The sequence below is a fragment of the Penaeus chinensis genome, chromosome 18 (assembly GCF_019202785.1).
Source record: "Penaeus chinensis breed Huanghai No. 1 chromosome 18, ASM1920278v2, whole genome shotgun sequence".
NCBI lineage: Eukaryota > Metazoa > Arthropoda > Malacostraca > Decapoda > Penaeidae > Penaeus > Penaeus chinensis.
This window is the reverse complement of record NC_061836.1, coordinates 16,616,544-16,637,259: the sequence shown is the minus strand read 5'-3', so window position 1 is coordinate 16,637,259 and position 20,716 is coordinate 16,616,544. Positions and strand designations below refer to the sequence as shown.

Below are 20,716 nucleotides of genomic sequence, written 5' to 3'. Positions count from 1 at the left end.
GGTACAGGGGTGGGGTAGAGAAAGAAAGGGAAAGAGGGGGGAAGGGAAATGAGAAAGAGTGAGGAAAAAGATGAGGAGAGACAAAAGAGGTAGAGGAAGAATAGTGTCGTGATGTGAGTGAGTGAAAGTGATGTGAGTGAGTGAGTGTGTGTCGGTGAGTGTGAGTGTGAGTGTGAGTGTGAGTGTGAGTGTGAGTGTGAGGTGTGTGTGTGTGTGTGGGTTGTGTGTTGTCGTGTGTTGTGTGTGTGTGTGTGTATGTTGTGTGTGTGTGTGTGGTTGGTGGTGTGTGTCTGTTTGTCTGCATGTAGGTCTTGGTCCTTTCAAAAAACAGTACAAAGAAAAAGGGATTTATTATATTACTTTTATAAACTTGAACTAATGAAAACACACACAAAAAAATTACTACATCTTAAATAATCAAAATGATAATATTTTATATATATATAATATATTATATATATATATATATTTTTATATGTTATATATATGGTATATATATATATCAGATATATATATGTATATACACATATATATATACATATATATACATTTATATACATACTATATATACATTTTTATATTTAGATATATAGATATATACAGATTAACATTGATACATATATACATATATAATATATTATATATTATATATATATATATTTTATATATATATACACACCACACCACACACTTTGTGTTTATTTCACATATACTACATGATCTTGAATACACCTAAAGATACTGTATAGTTATCAAATATAATACACATACACAAATACAGCTGTTTGCTTGCTAGACATAGAATACACATGTATTGGTCATGAAAAATTAAATCAGTTGTCCTCTTTATCCAATGTGTGAACTCAATTATATCACAAATAGCTAAAGCATTTATTTAAACCATTCTGTACTTACCCATAGTATACGAGTATGATCTTATACAAACCTAGCAAGCATAATTTTTGGCTTAACTTGCTGAGAAAGCTTTTCAAAGCCTTTTATGCATTATTTAGGAAATACTTACTCTGCAAAATCTACCAGGCAGTAAATATATATCAAAAGTGCATACGATTGTTTTGATTAATAGTAGATATGTTTATCTAAATATTGGAAAAAGAGTCACCTCGAATTTTCAACCTATTGCTACATAACAAAAAAACCAAAAATGAAGTTTAAAAAATCAGCAGGAGCTGGTGGTCCTCTCCCTCCTCTCTAATACATACTTAGTAATATTTAAATATTATAAAGAATGAAAAATATAATCTAAATAGAAGGGTTATTTAGTTGAGAATGTTTAGATGCATTAGGCAAAGAATTAGTGTGAAAAAATGGTATATAGATGGAAATAGAGGATTATGCTTTTTAAGTTACACTAACAGATGACAGGAGCTAACGATGTGTAAAAAATGCGGGAGTGGAGCAGGAAGTAAAAAAAAAAAAAATGAATCAACACACCATGCTATAAATGCTCTTCTCAAGAAAAAGATGTTAAAATATATTTTACATTCATCTCAGGAGACTTAAAGTAATAAACATGTTTACAACTCATGCGACTGTTATATCAACATATTTATTTGGTAATTTGATTTATTTATAGTTTATAAGTTATATACATCATTTTGAATTATATACTTATATATGATATTATATATATAGTGATGGATATTATATATATATATCATTTACAGTCTCTTTTATGTACCCTTGCATTTTGTTTTTTTTCAAAATGCCTTAAGAATTATGAGACTGACTAAGTAGAAATAGGATAGTATTTTAGATATATATGGGTAATGTATTTATAATAGTTTTTTATATATATATTTTCAATATATAAACATATCATTTATATGTTTATTTGAGAAAAATGCACAAATTTTATTTGCAATTTTTTTTTTTTAATGCAAAAGTGCATGGGAAGGAAAAATTGAAAAAATACCAAGAAAGCTCTTGGAATCTCAAATATTCTGAATTATTTGACTAATTTATTTTCTTCAATGCACTGTCTTTTATGGCATCAGCATCTCAAGAAACTCATTTTCTTTGTTATCAGTATTTATTCATCCATTAGATTTACTCAGTGCTGCCTGGAAATATGGTGCTCCACATTTCTTATTTTTTTTGTGTGAAATTGTCTCTGCAGATAAGATGGCTCGCTCTAGTGCTGGCACTAAGGACGTCGTATTGGGCAGGCACCGTGACCTTATGATTTCACTTTTCTGTATTGGACGGGAAAAACTATAATGTCATATACATTAGTAACAGTAATATAAGATAAAGTAAAGTATTTTTTGAAAATCAAGGAAAAGGATAAACAGGAATCTAGACTGGGTAGTACACGTTACCTGACTCATTGTTGGACCACTGTACATGTGTAGCCATCTACGTGATGTAAACACAATTAATTAAAGTCATATCTCACAGTGGGCATCGACATTTATGTAGCCCAAGCTCATCAGACTGTATAAATTAAATGCAGTCATATACTGTCGAACTGGGTAGTTTTTTTGTTTGATGCAAGTCATTATGAAAATCACATGCTTTTGCTTGTATAGCCATTCTAATTATACCAAAAGTTTTAATTCCATTGAAAAAGAAAGAAAAACCTTGCACTTTATGAAAGATAAGGGGACAGAAGAAAAAACAAAAATTATATGAGGAAAAATTATCTATTTGCAAATAATAACTCTGGACAATACATATATTAAAATAATAGGTTATATCTAATGAGAACATTCCCTTTACAACCAATTCAGGAGAAAAACAATATTAAAAACTTTTAAATTCAGGAGAAAGGGCAGGGAAAACAATATTAAAAACTTTTACATTCAGGAGAAAAACAATATTAAAAACTTTTACATTCTGGAGAAAACCAATATTAAAAACTTCTTATTACATATAATTATGCAGACTGTATGAAATTTAAACATCTATAAAGCATATCAAATAACTTTTCAACTTCTAATGACTTAGATACTGAGTTGTGTAGCAACAATTAAATAGCCCAAAGTGATGTACGAGTACTGCATGGTATGCTAGAATAGAACATCATAATATTATGAGACATTAGCCAATACTGTACTTCAGAAAGACAAATGATATTATTATACTACGTTGGGGCACGAGGCATACTTTCGTGCGGGAGTTTCAAGTGGTTTCTGTGAGGACCAATTATTTAGATTAACATATTATTTTATGTAAGATGTTAATTTATGCGTTTGGGAGAGGCCGGTCACAATTGGATCTGTTGTTTGTTTGTGGGGTAAGGATCGTATTTTTTTGGTTTCTGTTTTTTTACGTGTGCGTCGTGAGTGAGAGAGTGAGGTTTGTTTGTTGTTGGGTGTTGTGTGTTGTGTGTTGTGTGTGTTGTGAGTGCTGGTGTGTGATGTTGTGTGTGTGTGTATGTGTATTGTGTTAGTTGTATGTGTTGTGTGTATGTGTGTGTGTTGTGTGTGTGTGTGGTGTGTGGTGAGGTGTAGGAGAGTGGGTGGGTAGGGGGGGTTGGTTGGGGTGGGGGGTCGTGTCTCGTTGTGGTAAGTGTGTGGTGTATGAGTTTTCTGTGAGTATGTCAGTGAGTCAGTATGTGTCTCTGACTTTTGATGTGTTCTGCTGATAAGGCTGACAGTGGGGTGTCTGTCATTAGTGTGTAAGAGGAGTGTCACATGTCTGTGAGTGTCAGTGTCCTGTCTGTCTGATGTGTACAGTAGTTCTGTAGTACATACATAGTTAGGTATACAAATCTAATACATTTATATACATATTTATATACATTCATATATATAAATTATATACATATTTACATACATCATTTTATACATACATAACATATACATACATATATACATACATAATATAGTACATACTAGTATAGCATACATACATATACATTAAATATATACATACATACATATACTACATAATATGCATACAGAGCATATACAATACATACATATACATACATAAATATATACATACATTCATATATACATTAATACCATATACATACATTCATATAACATACAAGTACATATTCAATACACTAATATACAGTCACATATACAAGACCTACATATACATTCATATACATACATTATATCATACAGTATACATACATACAGATATATATATATACATATATACTCATATACTTACATTACATACATTACATACATACATACATTTTTATATGTGTATGTGTATGTGTATGTGTATTCATGGTATATATATATATATTATAAGTATTATTATATATTATATGTTTAAAATATTGTATATATATATTTTATATATATATATGATGTATTAAGATAGAATATTATATATATTGTCCTATTATATATATTATATAGATATATATTATATATTATATATATGTGTGTGTGGTATGTGTATGTGAATGGTGGTATGTGTATGGTGTATGTGTATGTGATGTGTGTGTGTGTGTGTGTGTGTGTGTGTGTGTGTGTTGTGATGTGTTGTGTGTCTCGTGGGGTGGAGTGTGGTGTCGTGGTGTGGTGTGGTGTGGTATGTATGTATGTATGTATGTATGTATGTATGTAGAGATTATGTATGTATGTATGTATGTATCTATGTATGTATGTATGTATGTATCTTATGTATGTATGTATGGTATGTATGTATGTATGTATATATATATATATATATATATATATATATATATATATATAAGAGAAGGACAGATATGAAACCATATCTGTTTACATGTATGCTCATATGTACCAACATTTCTTGAATCAGACCTCTTCCAATCTTAACAAGCGGACTGTGTATACCACTAGCTGTGGCAACACAGAGAGCCTTTAATGTAATTCTGTGAGATCATGATTAGTAACTTGTTTTGCAGACTGGCTTTAGTAACATAAATCAAAGAAAGTCATTCAGTATATTCAATTACCATGCAGAAAACAAAGACGAAACAACTTTACATTTCTTATGAATAAAACAAACAAAGAAAAAGAAAAACATGAATAACTATAAATACCCAAATAAAATTATAAATTTCACTCAGACTTTAAATACTCTAATATATGCTAACTTCTATTATTCAGCCCTGACAGTACAAGAACAAGAAAGGAAGAATGAGGTTAAAATTTCATAAAAGCAACTATGGTCATTTGATTTGTGATCTCAATCTTTATTTTATGAAAATAATCATGCATTACCAGTGTACTGAACACTCAGCAAGAATAAAATAGGAAGAATTAATATAAAGAATACAAAACTATTATCACAAGATGAGGTATTTGTTACACTGTTTATTATAATCTCCAAGCATTAACTGGGTAACCTAATTCTTCGGATGAGACCAAATATCATTAAGCTCTAAAATGCAACACTAAAATCAGTAAATACATAAACATACAAACACTCACATTCAACTTGCCATGCAACATGTAAATACAGCTTTAAAACTGCATATTACATACAGTACATACCTTTCTAAAGTAGTAACTCAAATATTTTATGCAACCTACGGTCTTACAAAAATATTATCACATGTATATATTATAGGTGCACAGGTATACATACATATATAAATATATAAATATATATATATACATATATATATAAATATATATACATATATATATAAATATATACATTTTTCATATAATAAATATATATAGTAAATACATATATATATAAGAGTAGTATAGTAATACATATATATATTAAAATATTTATATGAGAGCAGTATTTCAGTATAAATATATATTAGTTACTTGATATATGGAATATAATATATATACATTTTTTTTATTTAAAAAAAAATATAATTTATATACTATATACATATATATTAAATAATAAAGGGGGGGAGAGAGAAAGAGGGGGGAAAAAGAAGAGAAGGAAAAAAGAAGGGGAAAAGAGAAAGAGAGAAAAAAAAAAAGAAAAGCGCCCCTGGGGGGGGATTTCTACTTTGGCTTCACTTGTTTTTACATTTACACAACATATCCCTACAAACATTTATTTATTCCTCAGCATCCATGGTAATAAGAGGGGAAAAGGAATGCCCATGCATACAATGATCTATTAAAAATATTTCTTACAACCTTTGTGCTAAGAAATATACAAGGAAAATTAATAATTATAAATTCAAACTGCTTCATACAGTTTGTGCTCTACATTAGGTTATAATGGATAAATACCAAATTCGTTAAGTTCAGGGACTTTTGAATACAAGTTGATTTAAAAAGGGCATAATTTCAATGAAGATATGTTATTCCCATTTATGCAAAGATATCCAAATGTTAAGGGATTCTTGCGTGTTCTTTGTCTTTTCACTCAAAAAGCACCACAGAATTTCATTGTAATTAGGAACTGAGGTGAGACAGAAAACTACTTTACGATATCCACATTCTGAATGGGTCATGCATGTGCAGATTTGAGAAAATATGAGAAAAATTATTTGATAAAAATGTCATTTAATTCTTTGTGTAAGAAACCCTGGCCATATTTCTTATTCTTGAGGAGTATACCATGTGCATACGTAAGAAAATTTAATTGGGGAAGACACTTTATATCTGTTTTTGTTCAATTAAAATATATAATAAAAGCCATTATATTACTTCATTTCTTAGAGAAAAATTCAATCTTTTGGCTAACACACAGCACTTACAAGCTAATCACAAGAAAGGCATTCTTATTTGGTATAAAATATGCAATTTAAAAAATATTATGCTACTTGTTCAACTTCCTGTGCAAAATATCAATCTTTTTTACATGCACTTCCATATACTAAAATATATACTAAATGTTTTAGTCTTTTGATCTTTCAACTCCTAGAAAATTATTTTTCCAGTAAAAACGCTGAACTTATCCAATGACAACTCTTCAGCTGAATCATACAACCACTCTCTAATAAAAAAAAATGTTTATTGGACATACTTAGTATGACTAAAAATCTATCAAGGGTAATGCTGCATCTCTGAGGCTTGAAATGGAATGACTGTGCAGGCTAAAGATGGGTTTTTTCTCTTATCAAAATATATATTATCAGGTACTATATAAGGCAATTTTTGGTCTACTTTCAAGGCAGTACTGGCTCTGCTTCTGGCTCATATCTTTTCCTATGGAAAACACGTATTCGGTACATATAACTTACTACAGACACTATGGACACTAACGTGAGTACAACTCCAATGGTAAGTGGCGCTGGGTCGAAGACGTCCTGTGTTCGTATCTTGTGGCCATAGATGCTCAGGAATTTCATTAATACACCATTCGTCCAACCAAAGCCCTCCTGTGTTTCATACTCTCCACCTTCCCCAATCTTGCCAATTGCAGAGGCATTATATTTTTCATATATTGTGTGAGGAGTAGAATTCATATAGGTTTCATATACATTACGTACCCAGTCACGTGCAAGGGTAAAAGCAAGTTCCTCAGCTTGAGGACTGTGTTTTCTAGCTTTATAGAGACCCATGACAATGAAATACTGTGATGGTGCCCAATTATTTGGCATGTCCCACTGCTGCCCAGACTCAAGTAGGGAAGCTGGAATGCCACCTATGAATTTGCTAATATGATTCCTATCAAGGTATGCCACAACTTGTTCAGTAATAAAACCTGGAGTTCTTTCCTCTCCAAATGTCTCAGCCCAAAGTGGTATCAAATTAGAAGGATAAAATCCTGGTATGAGCTTTTTCTTTTTAATATTGTAGTCCAGCCAAACTCCATCCCGGTCACTCCAGAATATACGGCTTATCGTCAAACTGGATTCACGAGCCAAGTTCTCATACAACTCCAACTTGGTCTTGTTTCCTAAGATCTTACTGAACCGTGCCAATAACTTTGCATTCAAGCCCATTATACTGTTGAGGCAAACTGGAGCAATAGATAAAATACTGATGTCTTTAAATTCAGCTGTGTGTTCCCCATTTGCCAAGAACCAACGAGAAGAAAAGTCCCATCCACTCTCTGCTGCTGACTGAATTTCTGAGAACATTTTCTCTCTTTGCTTTTCATCTTTAATACCTTTTACTTGCTCTTCATCCTCATAATAGGACTCTGGCCGAGGCTCTGTGGTTGTCACTTTATACTGATACAGCTTGTAAGTTTTGTCCTCCACTTTCACATCTATGGATCTATTGTTCTGCCAGAATCTAAATTCCCTCTCAAGAGCTCCCATACTCTGATTCAGGAAACTGACATCTTTGGTAGCCTCATAATACAGATTAACCATTGCAATTAATAATGGTGGCTGAGATCTACCCAAATAATATTTTCTACTTCCATTAGGAACATAACCAAATTGATCCACAAGGTACATGAAATTTTCAATCATCCCTCTAGCAGTATCAAACATTTCTGACAGCAGAAGACCCTCAATGATAAAGTAAGAATCCCAATAATAGACTTCTATGAATCGACCTCCTGGGATGACAAAAGGATTTGGTATGTATATCTGAGTGTAGAGATAGCTATTGTCTTTAACATCAACTGACATCTTGCGTCCAAGCAGTTTCCACTTCTCATTGACCTCACGCACCCAATTTCTCAGCGGTAGATCATAAACATCATAAGTAAACTTAGGCATGGGTTTCCAATCTTCAGGAACCCATAGGGATAGCTCTTGACCAGGATCTTCAAAATTATCATTGACAAATTTCATGAGCTGTTCTCTGGGTGGCTGGTTCTTGGTCTGGTTCAAGAGAGTTTGGAACTTCCGTTCAATGATCTCTGGCGACTCTTTAAGCTTCATATCAACAAAAAGTTTGCTGTCATTGAACAGCCTCGCCATCTGAACATACTTCAAGAGTTTGCCTTTGCACAGAATCTTACATGCATCCATGTTTGGGGTGGAGCTGTGGAGTATACCCTCTATCTTGGCCTCACAAAGGACTACTGCCACTGCACAAACCCATATTAGATGACCATTGCTCAACATTCTCAGGCATAAACTGCTTACATGTCATTCCTGGCAGTATCTGAAAGAGAAAAATGACATGAGACACATTTAAATGCATTAAAACATGAATATACTAATTCTTCCTCTCTGTCTTTATGAAACATACCAAAACACAATAAATTATGTCAGCTGGGTAGTCTACTAATGTCTATCCATCTTGTATTCCTACATTTCACATACTGTCACTAAAACAATGTCATCATATCGAATACATTTCACATACTGTCACTAATAAAATGTCATCATATCGAATACATTTATATCCATATATGTAGCGGACACCAAAAATCTGACGCTCAATACTGGTTGGAAATAATCATGTAAACATGTTAAGTAGCCTCATATAATTGTTTTCATTTAGTCATGTTGCCTATTTCTCGAAACATTATCGCCTGCCCTTTTGGCACTGATTCTGCAAGTTTTTTTTAAATGGGATATGTCTACTTTTATCGACAACAGCATCCCTCTGTTGACTGATGTTGGAAGGTCTGGCTTACTGCATTTTCATAACATGCCAAAATACATTTTCAACAGGGTTTAAGCTCAGATGCTTTACCTGGCCAATCTAACTCTAACACACACACACACACACACACACACACACACACACACACACACACACACACACACACACACACACACACACACACACACACACACACACACATAAACCCTATTATTTTAACAATAATATTCCACTTTTTTTCTATTTCTTGCTTAATTTACCTCTAAAGACTGCAGTTTCTCAAAATATGAAATGTTATAATTTTACTTTAAAATATCCAATTGAGCATTAAAATAAAGTAGCACTTGAAAATAAAACTGGTCTCAACTTCACTACAGTTAACCCCTTGCCGACGGATACGACGGGTAGACACGTGCTTTGCCCACTGTTAGTACTTGTTTGATTGTTTATACACATAGATGGCTATACTTGTACTAAGTCACCAATGAGCCAGTTAGGAGTACTGCCCGTCTCGCCCGTTCACCCTTTTCTTTGATTTACGAAATATTTTACATTATCTTATTTTGCTGTTACTAATATTAAAAAACATTATAATAATTATAATGTTTATAATAAAAATAACACCATCGATATCCATAGCACTAGTAAAAAACACGTTTTTCCCGCCAATTCAAATCACGTATGGTCACAACGTCTACTAATTGACTCCTTTGTGGCTAAGCACTAGCAGAGCCATCTATGAGCAGACATTTCACAAAAAATATAGAAAATGGGCACAGCATTCTCCCCATTTTTTGTTCATTTTCCCCGACGGCATTGGGTTAAAAAGTAAAAGTAAAATTTGTATATCATGCACTTAACCCTATGGCAATGGATTTATGTTCTGTCCCCTATGTTTTTTTGTGTGAATTTTGTTACATACAAATGGCTCCACATATGCTCAGCCACCAAGGAACTTATCAGTAGGCCCTAGTTAATGCACCTAAATTCCCAATTCCTTGAAGTTGCAGGTAAATGTGTTTTTCTTTCTAATACTATTACTACTGATACTGTTATTAGTTTTATTAATATTATGATTATTAAATTGTTAATGTAATTTTAAAAACATTATATACGATAAAATAATACAAATGAAGCTTTTCAAAAATCAGGAAAAAAGGTACACAATTGAGATGGGTAGCACTAATAACTGACTCCTTGGTGAGCCATCTATGTGCAAAGACAATAGATGAACTTATATTACAGTGGGTATGGCATGTATTCTTGCCATCTAGGCTGATTGGATTAAAACTTTTACTATCTCTGCCTTGTTAGCTCACTTTGAAATTTCAACAACCATCAAAAAACCATCAAGTCCCGCAAAAAATAGCAAAATTCAAAGTTTCTTGTGGAAAAGAAATGAAAAAAATGCATATTTTGGTCTACTTTTATATGAAATATTTCTACCTCAAACTGTTTTAGATGGAGACCTATAATAGAGATAATTCAAAAACTTTCAAGAAGAATTTGGCTGCAGTTCATTGAGTTTGTTCACAATATAGAGAACAATAATTACTATATCATCAATTAAGAGTAACATATCTTATAGCAATTTAAACTACAATAACTGTGAGGAACACAATATTTACAAACCTGACTTTGTTTAGATAGTAAATCACAAAAATTATAGCAAGGGATAGTTACATTACATAGTTTACATATTACATATTGGAATTTTCACAACTTCAGAGAGCATATTACAAGTACAAAAATGCCATCTTTCTAACTATAAGATTTTATTACCAGTCTAGCAGGCAGATAAACTTATAGCTAGCAAACCCAGACTATACTAACATGTACCTAGATACTATGTTGTTTTGTTGTTGTTGTTTCTCTTCTCTCTCTCTCTCTCTCTCTCTCTCATAATCTCTCTCTCTCTCTCTCTCTCCCTCCTTCTCTCTTCTCTCTCTCTCTTCTCTCTCTCTCTCTCTCTCTCTCTCTCTCTCCTCTTCTCTTTTCTCTCTCTTTTCTCTCTTTTCCCCTCTCTATTTTCTCTCTCTCTCTCCTCTCTCCCCTCTCCTCTTTCTTTTTCTCTACTTTCTCTTCTCTCCTTTTCCCCTTTTTCTCTCTTTTTTCTCTCTTTTTTTGCTTATGCAATTAATAATTTCAAATTACTATATAGTGTGCCTTACATGTGATGAATGAATGTGCATGATCGTATTTACCATTACTGAGCTAATGGATTGCAGACTGTATAAGCTGAATATATAGGTGTGATATAATGTTTCTGGGCTGTCTTTAACGAACGGCTAAGGGATCGCGGTGCGGGGTGTGAGGATCACTTTCTCTTGAGGTAGGTGGGTCTTATAATTTTTTCCATAATGTTTGTTTGTTGTAGTAGTGGGTGCTGGCGAGGGGGTAGCAATGCGATATTTTCGTTTGACAGCAGTGGTTTTATTCTACGTAGGCAAAGGTAATTGTCACGAAAATTACTTTGTGCTCCTGGTTAATTCTAGTATACCATTCAGATGACCTCCTAACCTTACTCAAGATAGGGATGATAATCAAATCCTCAATTGACCATTTGGTCCTTATCATTATTGTATGTCATTGAAAGCTACGCAAAAATAGTAGATTCAGAATCAATTAACCTTCAAGAGTATATGATGTCTAGTTACTTATATTTCTCGATACACTTAAAACTTGAGTTTTTTTGTATATGGACAAATAAACTCAGCCTTGTTGTTGTTTGGCTAAGCAAAAATTAAATAATAATGTGAACTAATTTGTAGTCAGAAAGAAAAAATATCTAAATGGACTAATGGATAAAATAGATAATCTTTTATGTGAAGTTGTTCATGACAAAAGCATGAAATAGAGTAAGTTCCATGCTAGATCAAGGTGTTGTTATTTGCTTTGTCCTGGGCTTGGCATGATATATGTATCATCCCAAACCCAACAGGAGATCTATGTGGTTGTTCGTTAATAACTGTGTAGTCGTGTAGAAATGGTAAGGGTATTAAAGTGCTCCTACAAAGCTAGGAAGGAAGAGTTTTTAGGATATCATACCAAGCATATAGGTTTATTGGTGTACGCCTCTAGGATGATTTGGCCCGCTACATGTAGCGGGTAACAAAGGCGGACTCATTGATGATATTAATTATCTTTCTCCTAATCCTTTCAGATCTTTAGATCTCTGATGGCCGAAGCAGAAGTAGAGAACATCGATACAAGATATCTGCATATTCACCAACAAAATTAATTGATAACTAAGGAAAGTAATATACTAGAAGGTTTGGATCTGACTTTTAAAAAGTACTGTGGAAAAATACTACCTCTCAAAAATTTTTGTGGTACTCTAAGCCGATTGACGTAGTGTAGTAGAGTCTCACTAAAGCTAGGGTAAATTGAAGTATGATAATTGTAAAGGGGGACAAAAAGCTGCTATCTCACAATACAAGAGTCAATAATCATAGACTCAGTCACAAAATTCATGATGTAGCTCGCTACAAGTGTAAAGAGAAAAGAATAGTTCATTGGAAGAGAGACCACTCACGGCCCTAAATGCCATACCTTCTGTGCTTCTTGGGAGATTGAGCTTATCCTTTCCGAGAATACTGCCAATGATGGTAGGCAACGTGTCCCTGGGGGGCGTTGGGAGAGTTTTAAGATTAGCTGTTTTTCACCTATCACATATCCCAGAGAATTAAGATGCCCATTTAGTAAAGAGTATACTACAAAATAGAGTGTGGGCAGATATGATGCTGGGAGCAAGTAAGGACTGGCTCTTTGAGATCATGTTTGTATAGCAAGGGAGGCTATGAGTGGTATACTCCAGTTTGAGTGACCTGCAATATAACTGATGTGACAGTAAGGTGATTAGGTAAGATGGGCGAGGCTCTTATATATCAGTAATCTCCGACTATTCCCACAAAAGTCCATCGGCATGGTTAGTCAGACATCTGCGCTCCGCTGAGACAAGTCTCTGTAGGAATTATTCTGATGCGTGGTGACATTGAAACTCAAGATATAATTAGTCAATGATTCAGAAATCTAACTCGCCTATGAACCTGTGTATCTGGATTAATTGCCAAATTAATTTCTGGTGCTCAAAAACATGGCATCAACAAGATTATCATTATCACAAAATATCATTTTTTTTTTATTTCCTTTTTCTTTCTTCTTTTATTTACTACCCTACCTCATCAGGAAAAATCCCGGAACATATATAGTCATAATAGAGAAAAAAAAGATCTGCAGTAATCACGTCGGTGTACTGCCCAGCAATACAAAATACCATCCAAGATCAATAAAGTGATATGAATTAATTACTCAGCAGATAAATTCCACAATTGATTGCACACCGTATATGAAACTAAAATATTTAACAAAACCAAAGAGAGTACATATGGACAAGTCTTAGAGATATGAACCGTGTTCGCTAAAATCACACAATCAGGAATTTGCTTTACTAATCTGCTGCAAGTTCTCATTTAGTCAGACACAGAAATTTGTAAGTGACACAATCAAAAATCATGATACAAATGTATACTGTAATCCTCTGGCTTCCTGAACAATTCCTTAGCGGTTACTCAGATCAAAATTCCATACCTGCCTTTCACTATTTGCAAGTCTGAATGACCAAGGTATAATCCAAGCACAGAAGCATTAACATCACACGAAAAAAGAAAAGAGAAGAAATTCTATATATACTTGTGAATACACTTATATGAATACGACTCATAACTAAATTGTATACATGAACACCCATCCATAGTAAAACCTTGCGCCTTGTGTGGTCCCCAAAATCTGTACCTATTAAATCGGATGATCAACACTCGATCTATTATAGAACGCTATTCCATGACACACAACAATTTCAACCCTCTCCTAAATTCACTCTGTTGTCCCAGGCTTGTGGGGGGCTCCACACTATTGAATCACCGTACTGCTATAGCCCACATTCTCTTATACTCGAGTTTATGGTACCACTAATCGATATCTCATAGGTGATTGAGTGTGATATTTTTTCTTTTTGAACACGGAAGTTCTCTGTTCGTGCACCACTTCCAGATGCGCTTCCGGGGACAGTCCGAGAGACTGGCCATTTCCTATGAGATTGACTGGATTTACGCATCGTTGACTTACAAGATTCGATTACTTTTCTGTTTGTTAGAGATGGTTTCGGTTGGTAAATTTATAGAGTGAGAAGGGGAGATGTTTCTTGGTTCTCGGGGTCTTACTATGTGTTGTTTTGATGTTAAAGGTAATTTCCAGAGCGTGGATTGTGTTTCTAATGAGTAACAAGGCGAGCACTGCGAGAGTTGAAAATGTGTGCTAGACGCTGCTTGTACACGCCTTTCACTTTTCTAGGGAACATCTCATAGGTACTGCTAATTGCCATTGTAATTCAGTCGCTTTAATTAGCCATATTGTTATAAAACTGAAGGTAGGTCAATATATCAAAAGCTTGGGAATGAGATATGCCTTCGTACTTGTTATTCGCATAGGTCTACTACGTGGCAAATGATATTTGGAATTATTTTCCGGGTTTCATTGAAGGCAAATATGTAATTTAGGATAATTAATTAAATTCATTTTCCTTACTCCATACACAAAAAGCGGTCATAGATAATTATTTTTCTTCATATTTTTTATTTATTTATTTTTTTTTTCTTAGTTTCTTATTGTTGTACCATACTGTTATGATATTGGATAACTATCTTCTTACATATTCGAGTATAATCTTATTATGATATGAATTCTCCGTGTCTCTCTCTTCATGTTCGCGATCAGGATGGACATTTTAAATACTTGACACCATTTTTTAGCTCAGATGAGAGTTGTACAGATGACTAAACGGCCTCAATAAGATTAACTCTAAATGCATGTTATGCTGCAAATATTTATTTCCTCTTGTCTAAAAATGACCCCGTTAATTAGACAGGAAACTGCTAGAAATGTCAACATATTCAACATCGTCTTCAGAAGCTGTTCTTACACCTAAGCTTATTTTTCTTAAATTACCCTTAAAAGCATGATGTAGTTCTATTTAATAATTAATGTAAACGAATATTCAAAAAAATAAAATATTTTGGAATTTAAACTATCGCGCCGAGAACGTTTCCTTGAATATAAAGGATTACGAACCTAATAATATTTTTCTGAAACAATGTAAACACAAAACCTGAAAATATTACAGAAGTTGTTTGTATTTCAAAAACAACAATACAACTGAAGGGGCATAAATTATAAATAAGATATATAATCTGTTTTTATTGTGTACGGTAATAATGAATTCAAGAGTTTGTACCGTTATTTACTATATCACTCCGGTTGAGAGTTGTCTGTTAAATGTAGTATGTGTAGTCAGATTTATATGTGTTTACTCTGCTCGTCCAAACGCGAGTGATTTTTTTTTTCTCTCGTACTTTTAAGAAGTTTGCTGCCTCTTCTTTAGACCGCACGGAATCATGTTATGTGACCTCAGGGTCTAACTGTTAAAGGTCTCATATTTTTAATCTTTGTTGTGTGTGTGTGATAAGCATTCCTCTGATATATCCATTTGGTAAGTGGATATGAGAGAAAAAAGAAATAAAAAAAAGTGGCTTGAGAGGTGTTGCGTGTTTCGTAAAGCCATCAGACGCGGCTCGCTTTCTCATTGTGTCGTTGATATTCTCCCTTGTCGGCAACGCGTGTAAACGTATATCCACTTGATGACGTGTGGAGACACGTTGAACGCTGTACTCAACTATCACACCGCACAGTATCGTCCTTTGGCTACGCTTTATGTGGGACAGCTAGATCTATTGTTTAGTGTCCCATGTTCGTCATGTGGATTGAATATCATTTACTTGATTATTAATGGTAAATTTGTACAATGGTTGTTCGTTGCTGGTTGGATGAACTACTGGTCTTTGGTGTTTGTCCCCTGTATATAGAATTTGCTTTAGTGTCTGACAAATAAAGACAGATCAAACTGTACTATTAATGCTCACACAAGATAGAGCTTTAGTGTGGTTATTATTGAATAAGCAGTGTCACAGGGAAGTTTTAAACATCGCGCTTTTGTGTACTAGCATATCGGGCTCTCTGCTGCGAGCGTTGGTCTTTGTGCTGTGCTGGTACACAGTATCCAGTAGCTATACGTTAACGGATCCTGAGAGCGCTTAACCTCATCATTGGGTCCTCCTGGCATTGCCACTTCACGCATTGCCCGCTACATGTCTGTCGCGCACACTATCGCGAGACTACATGTTAGGCTTGCTTCGTAGTGGCCTGACTATTCTGGTAGTTGTGGCTTGTAGTACCTCCCAGTACAACTCGATCATGAATACTCGTTCGGGAGCGTTCTTCAAGACTGCGTGCCTCCCCTTTGCAGTTTTATTATCTCCACATTTTTCTTTTCTTTTTTTTTCTTTTTGTTTTAGTATTTTTGTCATTTTTCAAGGTCTGTATTTGTGATATTGTTAGTAACAGTTGTCTTGAAGTGGCATTTAGTTCTCTCCTATCATCTTGTAGGTAGTACTCAGATCTTTGCTGCTATAACACTGTGTTTTTAAGTTACATTTTGCCTTATGTCTCTATAAGGTATGAAATGCACATACTCACTACAACTGTGACAGAGCATTAGATTACTATTGATGGCATGGAAATACGATTTGCCCTTGCATTCATCTCCTAGTCTAATCGTACTGTCGTTATCCTTCCCCCATTTTGCCTTGGGGAAAATGAATATATAATAATGGGGGGTTGGAGGAAATAAGGCAGTGCTCATTTTTTATTTTTTTTGTGAAGTGTCTTTATGCACATTAGATGGCTTTGCTGTATGTTATAGAGACATCAACAAAGGAGTGTCAATTAGTAGAACTTATGGGTCCATTTAACCGATTTGAATTGGCAGCCCAAAAATTTATTTTTTGATAGTGCTTTTTGAATATCGATGGTGTTATTTTTATTTATAAACATTATATTTACTATAATGTTATAAACATTAAGTAATCAGGCAATATAAAGATAACGTAAGATTATATTCGTAAATATAGTAAAAGTGAGTTAAACAGGCGAGACAGGGAAATAGTACTTGTTAAATATTGCGACTCAATGGTGACTCAATAAGTGTAGCCATTATGTGTAAAAACCTATTTTAAACTGAAGTAACTGACAGTGGGGCATTGCAACGTACAATCGCTCAACACTCATGCCCGTCTAGCATTTAGTTTAAAACCCCAAGGCTAATCTCCATCTAGAGCGTTGTGCTCTGAGACATAGCAAGTCATCTTTCCTCTATGTCACCAAGGCCTGCAGCCAAAATTTTCATGTGTTGATGAAAAGTAGTGGCTGTAACTAGGCATATGAATTGAAGTGCAGGGCATCGAAATGTACACTTTACTGTCACAGGATGTAGCTCATCAGAATGAATAAATCATTGTCTTAGAGAATATTAACACTTTGTAGCTGTTTATTTTTCTCTTGTTCTGTGAATCTCTTCTATGACAGGCTCGCTCGATGCAGGCACAGTAATTGATTGGCTTTTAAAGTTTCTCTTTCCTCTAACTACTGGTGTGTAATGGGTGAATACAGTCTGCAAAGCACGAATAGAGAGCTACAAGCTACTCAAGTCTCGGTCGAGAGGTGGTGATGGAGTATGGTGTAGAGGAGCCTTGCGCACCAAAGGTCTGACAATAGAGACAGAGAAGAGGTGTTGCACATATCACAAGGACGAATTCTGGTGAGAGATCACAGCTCACACACAAGGAAATCTATAAACTTCTTTGAGTGTCGAGTACCCCGTCACTATAGGAACTCATAGTGATGCTTAGACCCTATATAAGCCAATGACATGGTAAATAGTCGGGCTCACTGGGTGCAAAGAGGGATCGAGTGGCAGATATTATCAGAGACAAGGTCACGCACCAATATAATGATATATACATCATCGAAAAGGTTTGTTTTACAAGGAATTATCAGGGCAGGCATCACGGGACAAGTATTCAGTGATCACAAGATCAAGAGACGTATGCGATAGTGAAGAAATAGGAGAACGTCAAAAGGTCACGTGACAGGGCTTGTATAGGGTCTAGATATGCAAGAGTATTACTGTTGGTTTGACTGTGGTACATCAAAGTCATAATCGCCTCAGAGAGATAAGGATATAAGGTCAAGGGAGATGGATTATTGACGCCAAAGAAAATGGAACGCAAAGGATTAAGACAGAAAGTTCTCGATCATCGAGTAATATAAGAGATGATTAGGGTAGGACCACACAAGTTTATAGTCTCCGCGTTTCTAGGTCAGGTTCAGGTGTCAGAGTTCAATGTATCCTGAGCTCACTGTTTAGACAGAGAATAGCTAGAGAGCTATTTGGAGAAACATGGGAAGTGGAGAGCGTCAGACGACAGAGAAACTGGGACAGAGAAAAGAGGGCAAGGGGCGACCTAGAAAAAACATCAGTCAAAGTCCAGTCAAAACCACTCAGATGCAGAGGTCATGAGGTCAAGTTCACATGAAAAGGGACGATGGCTTCGATAAGAAGAACAAGCCAATTTGTCGCACACACTTGAGGTAACGGCAGAGAGAATAGAGGAATAATTGACCCACAAACACTGATGGATGAGTGAGGGAATAGGGGGTCAGCTATAACATAGATTGGTTGGAAGTAAACAGAGAGCTCTTGATGCACCATTCCAGAGGGATAGAGAGAGGGGTGGAGGTAGAGTTCCCTGTAGATGGATGGTGTTGGCCTTTGAGGAGATAAGATTAGCAGAAATCGGCGGTACTGGGATAGAGGTATGGCGAGTCAGTAGTTTCTTATGTTGTCGAATTATATTTTGTTGCATGTGATTTATTCAGAATAGCAAAACATTTGGTATATCTGACATATAGTGTATGTGGATTGTTTATTATACTCAGAGACTTTTGCAAGTAACCACAGGTAGGGTGAGAGGTAAGATAGGATCCGTATCAGATAAGATGGGGTTGAAGTGAACTTGAATAATGATGACTATGTATTGGTACGTACGTAGAGTAGAAGTAGAGTGCTGAGATTTTCAAGATAGAGTGAAAGGGGTGCTGAGTTTGAGGCAGTCATCTGCCTGTCACTCTATGTCGCCAAAGAAAATTTGTTGTTGAAGGGAGATGAAGTCAGGGTTAGCGTTACAAGTGTGTAGGTGATTCCATTTGGCGATATGTCGGAGTTATGGATGAGCATTGGCGGGGTGAGGGATGTTAAGGTATGAGGCGCGCGTTTGGCGAGTCTCCGGGGCGAGGGGACGGGCTGGAGTCTATTTAGTAGGTCACGCGAGGGCGAGCTGGGAAGTTGGAGAATGATGAGAGAGCCGGGGTGGCGGGCGGGCTAGGAGGCTGTGGGAGGCGAGGGCCGAGAGAAGGCGGTGGGGGTAGGGGGCGGGAGCAGACGTCTCGCGCAGCAGCGAGTGTTCGGGCAGGGACTGGGAGAGCAATGTGGCTGAAGGAGCGCGAGTGGCAGGGATAAGGGGCGGGACGAAGCTAGCAGAGGGTGGAGGGAGGGGAGTGAGCGGGGCGGGATAGATGCGTGTAGGACGCGCAGAGGCGTGTGGGGAGGGGAGAGGGAGAGACGGGGCGAGTTGGACCGCGTGAGGGATGCAGTAGAGGGAAACGATGATGGGAACGCTGCGAGGTAAGAGAGGGAAGACGAAGACGGGAGAGAGGAGGGAGAGAGAGAGAGAGGAGTAGGGAGAGAGAAGGGGGAGAGGGGAGAGAGGGGGAAGGGAGAGAGAGGAGAGGGAGAGAGGGGGGAGGGGGGAGGAGGGGACGGAGAGAAGAAGGAGAGAGAAAAGAGAGAGAGAGGGAGGGGGGAGAGAGAAAGGAGGAGGAGGGGAGGAGAGGGGGGGGGGAGGCGAGAGCGCGGAGAGGAGAGAGGGACCCACGAGAGAGGAGAGGGAGAGTAGAAGAGGAGGAGAGCGAGACTGAAAGCAGCGCGGGCGAGGCGAGAGAGAGAGAGGAGAGAGAGGGGAGGCGAGAGGGAGGGGAGGGGGAAAGGAGAGAAAAAGGAGCGAGAGGGGGAGAGAAAAAAGGGGGGAGAAAGAGCGAGAGAGAGAGGGAAACGAGGGGGGGGAGGCGGAGAGCCGACGGCCCCCGGCCGTGAGCGGGAGCCCAGGGCCTCAACCCCCCCGCGCCCTTTTTTTCCCCCCTTTTCTCTCTCTTTTCCCCCTCTCTCTCTCTTCCCCCCCCTCTCCTCTCTCTCTCCCCCTTCCTCCCCCTCTCTCCCCCCTCTTCTCTCTCTCCCCCCCCTCCCCTCTTCTCTCTCTCCCTTCCCCAAAAATTCCCCCTTCTCCTCTCTCTTTCCCCCTTTTTTTCTCTTT

At 36.3% G+C, this 20,716-nt stretch overlaps 1 protein-coding gene across 1 annotated transcript; it reads right to left on the bottom strand.

Annotated features, from left to right (window-relative positions):
* Positions 1 to 5,925: 5,925 nt before the first annotated feature.
* On the bottom strand, positions 5,926 to 8,948 carry LOC125034566 (trehalase-like). The gene has a single exon (XM_047626456.1). It carries the CDS (start codon positions 8,906 to 8,908, stop codon positions 7,049 to 7,051), a length of 1,860 nt encoding a protein of 619 aa, XP_047482412.1. The 5' UTR covers positions 8,909 to 8,948; the 3' UTR covers positions 5,926 to 7,048.
* Positions 8,949 to 20,716: the final 11,768 nt, after the last annotated feature.